The 9738-nt window shown below is 54.2% G+C and overlaps 1 protein-coding gene across 7 annotated transcripts in view; it reads left to right on the top strand.

Moving 5' to 3' along the window:
• LOC113206068 (regulator of G-protein signaling 7) overlaps nucleotides 1–9738 on the top strand; it is a 67943-nt gene that overhangs the window by 18710 nt on the left and 39495 nt on the right. For all 7 annotated transcript variants that reach the window (XM_052266872.1, XM_052266871.1, XM_052266870.1 and 4 more), the window contains exon 2: nucleotides 906–1160. In XM_052266872.1, coding sequence (XP_052122832.1) covers nucleotides 1098–1160 — 63 coding nt within the window. In that variant the 5' untranslated portion in view covers nucleotides 906–1097. The remainder of the gene's footprint in view (nucleotides 1–905; nucleotides 1161–9738) is intronic.

Genomic DNA, 9738 nt, shown 5'->3' with positions numbered 1-9738 from the left:
ATTTTGTAATTTGCCATCTACAATACGAGTCGTACATGTACAACCTCCCGCTGTCGCTCGATATTCGATTCCAAGTCGATACATAGGGCTAGTAAATTGTACAATTTTAGATTGTACTTGTACGACTTCTTCCATGGAAAATTTTCCTGTACCCGGTACGACAATTTTTTACAGTGTCTACTTTGGATCCGCACGTGCCACATTCAATTCCCCAACCAGGCAATCTACCACCTTTTTGTCCGCTACGCGGCCCTACTTACTTTCCCCGCGTCCCTCTCAAAATACAATGTGCTGATCGCCCGCTTTCCTCAGCAACACGAGACCCTCTTTGAACTTCTTCGAGAGTGAGCGAATGGCTGCGAAATGTAAATGTGCGTGTTGGGGACTTCTCGACCTTTCGTTCGAGTGTACCACGAGAACAACAGCTCCAAATTTGAACCAATTCGATAATATTTTTTAGGACCATAGGCTATTAAAGACAGAATCTTTCGACGCACCGTTTTCTACTTGTCAACATATCGCCTTCCATTTTGAAAAAATAATTTTGTCAATTTTTTCCCTAGATCCTTTTATTTTTATTACAATGGACAGTGAAATATTGACTCGCGGTACGTCACCATCATTTGGGTGTTAATGTTCAATCTGCACGGTAAAACCTTAACAACGTCGTCCTGATTTTTATGACATTTTATGACAATTAATTTGAAAATACCAAGACGTCCCTATGCATTTGCTTTCATAAGACGTTTCGTTTTTTTCCAAACCGTCAGTAAGCCTGAGTAGGGACAAATGTTAGTTGTGGTTGTGGTCCCTGTCTCGGAGTTCACTGCCAAGCACGAACCCAACCTGCTGATGCGCCCTAGCCCAAACAACTGTACTGATACACATCTGTCTCTCTGTTGCAGAACGCAGAAGTCGTTGACTGGCGTGATGGGGAGGGCCCAGAGCCCCATGGAGGTCGGCTAGACCCGCCCCCAACCCCCCAGCCCCCCTCGCAGCCCGGGGGGTTCCCCAGGGGGTTCCCCAGGGGGTTCCCCAAGGGGGTAGCGCCCCCCTCCCCCCGCGCCCCTCACGCCCTGCAGGAGCCGGCGGACAGCATGGAAGCGTCCGCCGCCGACCAGGGCAAGGGATGTACGAGCAGGCCTCTGGCCTTCGACAAGGTGAGTACGAAAACAAACAACACTGCATGTGATTTGGGTGGCAACGGACGTAACTATAGCGAATCGTACATTTCAACAAGGTTTGTAAAACTACAAAACTGTGGTGTAAACCGATCGCGCAAAGTCTACAAACACACTTCACGGGCTTATTCATCCCGTCCGCCCTGTTATAGCAACAAAGATATATAGACAAATTCAAATACTTGCGTGGATCGCGAGACAAGAGCTGTTCCCCAATTCACGCGTGCGGGCGGGTTGTCTTGGTCTGAAGTACGGTCCAAATATTTACGGTCTCGACCCGTATGTTTTATGTACGGTTCACTAGCGTCTAGAACCCATTTGAACCTACCTTACTTCCTTGCTGTATTTTGTAACGTTGCAGTGATGGTTGGTTCATATGGATTCTAGACGCTAGTGGAGTGAACCGTCGCGAAGGGCGGTGGGTAAAGCATGCATAACTGGTAGTCCGACTTCAGCCGACTTGGGCCGTAAAGCTCCGACGGCAAACCCGGCCGTGCCGCGTGAGCCACCGCCTTGCTCGTGCTACTTCATTTCGGTAAAATGAGCCCTGATGATCTGTTGTGCCAGAGCACAGGGGGTTCCTCGGGGGAGGGGGGGGGGGCGCTAGGACGCGTGTCACGTGACTTTATCCGGGGGAGGTCGCGGAAATGACGGCTGCTAACGGCGGCAGCCGCCTCCCCCGCCCGTCAACCCCTACCGCGCCTACCGGGAAGACGCCTTGGCTTGACGTGCGGTTTGGTCTGTTAGGCCGGGACGCGTTGCCATTCCCCCTCACCTCCCTCCTCACCTCTCCCCTCAATCCCACCTCACCTCCTCCCTCACCACCGTCTCTCCCCGTCTCTGTTCGCCTCGGCCGGCAGCGCAGACCGTCGCGTTGGAGGGACAAGGACGTCAAGGAGAGACAATTTCCGAACCCCGCGTAAATCACCTCAAACTAATTCCCGCCCCTTACCCCCGGGACAGGCGTGGCGGGGCGTGGCGGGGCGTGGCGGGGCGTGGCGAGGCGTGGCGGGGCGCGGCTAGCAGCGGCGAGCCCGGCGTTCTGTGTGGCGCGGGAGTGCGGAGCAGGGGCAAGGGGGCAAAACTACATTCTGCTAGAACGGCGGGGCGGGAGGGAGCCGTATTCAGGGACTTGGGGTAACTAACTTTGTCCCATAATTAGAAACAAATAGTCGTCGTCTTGCCGCCGCCACACCCTGCCGCACCCCGCCCCGCCCACGCCCCGCCACGCCACTGCAATATTCACATCCGGTTGCGCGGTGCCGGCCGGGCCTCTGTGTCCCTGGGGCCTTTTAGCCGTCTTCCGGTCCGGGCCAACTTTTCCTCAAATTGGCGTCTTCAAAAATGAAGGCAGTAGCTGGCTCCCTCCCTGCTCCCGTGTCGGGCGTGAGCAGGGCGAGGGGCGGTGGGGGGAGGAGGCTGTAACCGAACCAAACTGGGTGGCGAGAGGAGGGGGCGACTTACTACCGTCTTTTTATTTCTCAGTGGAGGGTGGGAGTGAGGGGGAGAAGGGCTGCTGGCGGGGGGCTGGAGATCAAGGAAGATATGGCGAGGTGAAGGGGGTGGAGGTGAAGCTAGAGGAGGGGGTAGCCCAGTACCAGGGGACTGCTTTGCCAGGCTGCTACGCCCCCCCCCCCAACCAACCGTGCCCCGCACTCACAAACCTTTTCAGGTGCGTTTTCTCTTCTCTCTGAAGCTGTTAGTCTATGGAGGACATACCTGCAGAACGTGCGATCTTGCTGCGGGACCTCCACTGGGAGGCCGAGAAAGCAGCCTATCTGAGCTGTGATCGTTCTTGGTCTCGTTTGGCAGTGTAGCTCTCTGTTGCGCCCCCGAAGCCTTCTCCCCCTCCTCTCCCCCCTTTCCTTCTCCCTCCCTCTTCATGTCCCTTCGTCTTCACCTTTTCAGCCCCTCTACCCGGGTGTCTTAATCTCCTCCCCTCCTGGTGAAGCAGCAGCAAGTTGCGGCGGTAATGGTGGAGCTGGAGAGAGAGAGAGAGAGAGAGAGAGAGAGAGAGAGAGAGAGAGAGAGAGAGAGAGCCCCAGGCTCGCTCCAATCAATAGTCACTCGAGGAATTTCTCGGCCCAATGACGCACTACTTGAGGGAGGTCCTCCGTCAGCCCGCCCGGCTCAGCCTGGCCAGCGTCCTCGCTGTGCTGCACGAAATCACACCAACCAGCATCATTCACCATTCTGGAATGAGAACGTTATGGTGGTGGTGGTGGTGAGGGGGGGTGGTCAAAGTCCATGGCTGTTTAGGTTATCCGTTTTCCAAATCAGTATGTATTTAATTACAATAATATTTTTGGGGTGCATTTCTATGCAATTAAAATTAGCATGACAGGCAGGCATGCAGAAAGAGGGGGACGGGGGGGGGGGGGGGGGAGGGGGGGGGGGGGGGGGGGGGGGGGGGGGGGGAGAAGGAGATCCCCGCCCTGCTCGCTTGTTAGCGCCCCTGTTAAGCGCTCGTGATGACTGGTGGAGCGATTGCGGCTGCTGATCCGTGCTGATCGCTGCCACCAAGTGCCTCTCTAGGACTCTCCACGCCCGCCAGGCTATCCGCGGCCCCGCCACGCCTCGCCACTCCCCGCCACGCCCCACCTAATGGCGATAATCGCGCCGATGCCTCACGAGGCCTCGCCCTCGCTGTCATGCACAGCGTGGCGGCCCCAGGGCAGGCGAGAGACGTCCGGGTTGTGCAGCAGTATGTCCATACGCATGTCCTAATGACATTAAGAAGAAATGCCCCTCTTCAAGGAATACCTTACTTGGAAAAAGCATTGTCTGCGGTAAACGCTAGAGCATATACATAAACTTGGACGCGTCATTGGAAAAACAAAGCTATACTGTTAAAAATAGCTGATGATGACTGTCGCTTTTTGATTTAAAACAACACAATTATTTTAATTGAAGCTCTAGAAATGTCGTAGTATTTGCACATTTTTTGTGCAACTCCTGTCCTCAGATTACAACTCCTGAATTGGCGAGTAGCACCTGGTGTTCTATAACAAGTCAATCTCGGTCAATTTGTTGTATTGGTCGCCCAATTTCTGTTTCAGAAGAAGAAATGTATCACAAATTCTTCATTCAAATAATTTATCAGACTACTTAAGGTCAAACTTCAATTGTTGAATTCCAAAACGAGTTGTTTACGTGTTGTTATGAAAGCATAATTTTTAAATTTCTTTTCATTCTGGGGGAAAATTTTAGTTCGCCGGTCAGACGAGCGTTAAATAGCCTACGGGTCCGCAACTCTTGTTCCCTTGAGGCCACAATGTGGCCACAACAGCACATCAGCTCGTCGCAGCGGCGGCGTACTTTAGTCTCAGCGGTAAGAGGTGTGCGAGCCTCGGTGATGAAAAGAAAATACATTCCGCACCGCTATACCGCGCTTACGCATGCGCCGGCGAGGAGCTCCGTCAGCGTGCTGCTTGTTGCTGGTCTCTCTCTCTGATGCGAGTCTCTCTCGCTGGCCGACCAAGCGCATCAGATAGGGACGATATTATAGAAGAGAGAGAGAGAGGGGGTGGGGGTGGGAGGAGATGGGGCCCGATGGGGCCGTGCTCAGTGTGAACGCGGATCGGCTACCCCCCGCCACTGCCCACCCGACCCCCAGCCGCCACCACCCTCCCATCCCGCGCGTCCCGAGCCACCCCTCCCCGACGGGGCGCTGGGGCCTGTGAGCCCTGCCAAGTGGAGGTTTGGCTCCCGGCCCCCACCCTCACCCCTTCCTTTGAAATCTGCCAGCTGAGCGCCTCCCCTCCCTTTTCTCTGAAGCTAGGGGGAGGGAAGCAGTAGCAGAGAGAGAAAGAGAGAGAAGAGGTAGGGTGGGGGGGGGGGGGGTTGCGGCCGCCCCCTACCTGTTAAGGGGTATGAGATGCCTCACGGAATCTCACATCACACAACATCACCGCCAACCACCACACCGTGTGTCTCGCCTAGTTTTGTGCCTTGGCTCCAGAATACGTGCGTGCGAGCGAGCCCCTCTTCAAGTGTGAGTGAGTGAAGTCAGATTATTGTAGACTCAAGAGAAAAAACACGAGACAGTCGAGTTTTCTTTCGCGCCAATCTTGTTTTAGAGACTTTTGGAACACGACATTTTATGAAAACAGTGTTTGGGACGGCCTTGCGCAGAGAATGATACCAAGCGAGGAAATGGCCAAACCGAAGCGACGACCATAACGTTTCTTTCCTCTTGCCGTGAAACTTTTGCCACTATTTCGGGAGTCACGAAGCGATCAGCAGACATCGGAGAGGGGAGGAGTGAGGGTCGCTCGGATACAGCGGAAGGCTGGGGGCGTCGTCGGGGGAGGGGGTGAGAAAAGAAAGAGGACGGGACAAAGTTAATCCGATAAGAGAACAGCAAAATGAATAATCGAAGAGGGGGCGCGGCGTAATGGTTTTAGATGGAATGAAGGGGCGGTATTCTTCACTTACTCCCTCGAACCCACATTGTTCTTCATTTGTCGGTGAAAGTACGACCTACTACCACCTTCCTTTGGGGCAATTAGACATTTTCACTAACTGTCTAGCAGCAAGGACTTGCTCATGGCCCGGCGTAGTGACCATGGGGACTGTCATTTAAACTTTTTGGCGATTACGATTTGGAACGGTCTCCAAGGCTGACCTGTCCAAAAAAACGTCAAAGATCAATACTATATGGGAGGCGGTGCACCCGCTACCGCAGACCCAACTAGCTCACTAGTGCACATTATCCTTCTCTTTTTTCACAAACTCACTACTGTGCATCGCATGCACAGCAGCAGCAGCAGCAGCAGCAGCAGCAGCAGCAGCAGCAGCAGCAGCAGCAGCAGCAGCAGCTTGACTTTCCTCCCTCTCTCTGTCTCCCTTTCCTGATTCGCATTTCACTGTTCAGCTCGACTCGCTCGACTTCACAACGGGACGAGTAAACAAGAGCAGAGAAAGCTTGGCAGTTGTGGTGCAGTATAGCCTTTAATCAGAGAGTGACTTCAGGCGGCTCTCATGCCGGACAAAGTTGTTCTACTTCTCCTTCCTCTTTTTGCCCCCGAATACCCACTACTGTTTTAACAGTTCTATGCTGCACTCTGTGCACCCATTTGCTGCTGGATCGCTGGAGGGCTTGCGCCCGCGGCAACAGCAGCAGCGGCTGTACAAACTGTTCTGACGCCCCAGATGAGGCCGCCCAGGGTGTCATCAAGTCCCCTGGTCCCAGTTTTGCAAAGGGAGGAACTGAGAAATGCACTGGAAAAGGTTTCTCACCGCATCAGAGCGAATATCACTGAGCTTGCCTTATCTCTGACTTAATCAGACTCTACTTTTTCGTTGGTCTGGGTGTCCCATAGGTCTGATGTTCTATAGTGGACGACTGCAGGCGAGTGCTTATCAAAATAATGTGTTTTATTCCCGGAATAATCTAGCCGTCTTAACTAGAACGAGCTGTTAGGAGAGTGTGTGGATTGCAGCTGAGCAACTCTGGGAGCTGGAAGCTCGCGTCCCACGACCTCTGCCGCCGCCGCCCTAAAACGCGCAGCTCGCCGGTCCTTCCGCCATCCCTTCTGGACATCCCTCGCCTGCCCCTCTCCCATTCCTTCCCCGTTCGATCCCCGCTTATGCAAAGCAGCCCTTGCCCCCTCCCCCCCCTCCCCTCTTCCTGCAGTCGGATCCCGGCAGAACGGCCCGCCCCAGCAACCGAGCCGAGCCAGAAGACACTTATTCAATTAAAATTTCTCGCCCGCTTGGCTCTCTGTGCCCAACTTTTTGGGGGAGTACATGCAAATCCCAGAGGCAGCGGGCTAAGTGATTTGTTTTTATCCACACCTGACAAGCTCCCCCCTCCTGCTCTCCCCGACTTTTCCTGTCTCTCAGCCTCTCTCTTCCCTGGCCGACTTTTCCCCGTCCTTCACTGTCCCGTCTCCGCCGTGGAGCTAAATCTTTGGCCGTACTTACCAGCCAGCTAGTCGTGTAACAGAGTGGCCCCCCTCCGGGCGCCCACCGTTTCACTCCCCTCTCTCCAAGCAGAGCGGACTGCTTGCTGTGTCCCCTCTCTGGAAAAACAAACAACAAAAAACAACTCACTCTGTAAATAATTCGTGCATCGGATGGCATCTGATCATGGAAATGGAATTTTCATTGTTCTCGGTGCGATGTCGCGAGACCATGGTCCGTTTTGATTTCTGAAGACTAAATGAGTGAAGTTCACTCCCTCTCCCCCGAGCATTGTTTGTCCACCGCCTCTCGCCTGTCTCTCCCGCACAGTGTGTCTTGGCCACTCCCCCCCCCCCTAACCCCCCACCACTCTCCCCGGTCATCTCACATGTGTGTCAAGGAGCTGCGGCGGGTCGCCGGAGTGGACCGCATTAAAATTTACACAGCGTACACGGCTCCGTGCCGCTGCTACTACACTGTAACAAATCAGTCTAGGATACGGAGCCTGTCACGGCGTTCCGTACCTCACTTTTGGGAGTGATTTTCGAGAGCGGTTCGGAGATTTACCGTACCCGTACATGGCCACCGTACCAACGATTTTTACATGGGCTAGCATAGGGAAGGGGGCACGGGACGCCGGAACAGACTCCGTACTCAAGACGAAGACTTTCGGATCAAAACTAACAGGATTTTTTTCCGTACCGTTCCGTAACTTGGCTCCGTACCCACGTTTTTTTTACATGGGCTCTTATGGGGAGAGGGTACGAAACCCAAGGTACGGAGACGCCGTAGGTCAAATAAACGGCATATTTCCGTACGGGCGTACGCGACCGTGATTACTTTTTACAGTGTAGAAAAACATTTTCTTGTTTCACGTACATTTTGTCTCGTTTAAAGTAAATGCTGGCGCGATATCCAAGGCTAAGGCCGTATAGGCATCTGTTGTGTATGAATATTCGAGATTATGTGGAACCATAGTTAGTACATAGTACATAGTTTTGTACATGTTCATTCACATGAGACCATGTAGTACCAAATGGTGAATACTTATGCAGTCCGCAGAAGTAAGGGGCTTATGCCGAACGTCGTAACACTGCAGCATGGGGGGCGCGACGCAGGTAAAATCTCGAGCTAGATTGCAAAAGCGCGCGATGCATTGGGTCGAGCGGCAGCAGCAGGAGCTATGGGAGTGAGGGTTGCAGCAGAAGGGCCAGGGGGAGTAACGCGCCGCGCACTTGAGAGGTTACTGCGGGCACTGCCTCTCAACGCCCGAATAGACGACTCCTTGCCGGAGCCGAGCCGCTCGCTCCAGCAAGTCGTCTGTGACCCCCCCCCCCCTCGTGCACAAGTGGAATTCGCCCCGGTGCGGCGGTTCCCCACGCCCACAAACCTCAGCACCTCACTTTTGTTTTGTGGCCCGCTTAACAATTCGGGTACCCCCCTCCCCATTGTTTGCCTACTCTCTCTCTCTCTCTCTCTCTCTCTCTCTCTCTCTCTCTCTCTCTCTCTCGATCCGTGCGACCTGCTCGCGTGTCTAGATCTCCATCCCCACCCCCCGACAATCCACCCCCGCGGCACCAAAGGCCGTATCTTCTATGCCACGCTAAATAAACAAGGTGGGCTGTCTTCCGCGTAACAGGCTTCTCCACGGGTCGTTTGCTTTACCGCTGGCGAGGCGGACTAAGAGAGTTACGGTGTCAGTTTACCTGCACTCCGGTGGTTTTTTCCTAAACAGTACAACTATAAGATGTTAAAAATTCTTTCATTTTGCTCCATACTGCACCGTACTTACAGTGAGGTAGTCTGCTGCCCGAGTGATTACGTAGTATCCAACGTGTCCGCTACATTTAAGTGATAATTTTGGGTACATTGCTCCAAACAAGTGGTTCTTTCGGATCATCGCTTCCTTTGTCGTCATTAAAATTAAACAATGTTCCAAAATCATCAGCGCCGCTCGCCCCTGCAAAAACGAAATTTGAAACAATGCATCGCCCGCCCAAACGTGACAAACCGTGGCTTCTGCATTCTCAGTGCGTTGGGAGTGAAAGAAATGAGGGGGAAAAGTGAGCCATGGTGGTTTAATTAATATGAATAAAACGGTTTGCTAGGTTGGGCACTCTGCCTCTGTCTATCTCTCTGTCTCTACTTCTCCCCCCCCCCCTCTCTCTCTCTCTCTCTCTCTCTGACCCAGCCCTCTTTGTTGTGATGTTACTCGCGAAGTGGAGCACATGCAGCTGAGCTGGTGGCACACCTCCCCCTCCCCCTCTCCACGTTCGCAGCTGGGACCAGTCCGAGGCACGGTCCGAGACGCGGTCTGGGGCTGCTGCTCGCTCGCTGGGGACCCAGCTGCCCCGCTGTCAGCTCAAAGAGGCAACGAGTGTGGAGGAGCGTGAGCGCGTGTGTGCAGGGAGGCAACGCGAACGGGGTGACGCAAGGGGCGGGGGTAGGGGGAGAGGAAGGAGGGACGTAGTGGGGATAGCACCGGTTCATAAACGGTCCGGCGGTGCCCACTCGCCACACATTACAGCAGTAACTGTTTCCACCAGAAGAGGCAGCGCGTCAGGCTCCTCTCCCTCCCATCCACCCACGACTCGACCTCCTCCTCCTCCACCTCCTCCTCCTCCACCTCCTCCTCCTCCTCCTCCTCCTC

The sequence above is a fragment of the Frankliniella occidentalis genome, unplaced genomic scaffold (assembly GCF_000697945.3).
Source record: "Frankliniella occidentalis isolate FOCC.00 unplaced genomic scaffold, Focc_3.1 Scaffold44, whole genome shotgun sequence".
Classification (NCBI taxonomy): Eukaryota; Metazoa; Arthropoda; class Insecta; order Thysanoptera; family Thripidae; genus Frankliniella; species Frankliniella occidentalis.
This window is presented reverse-complemented; position numbering and strand designations above follow the sequence as displayed.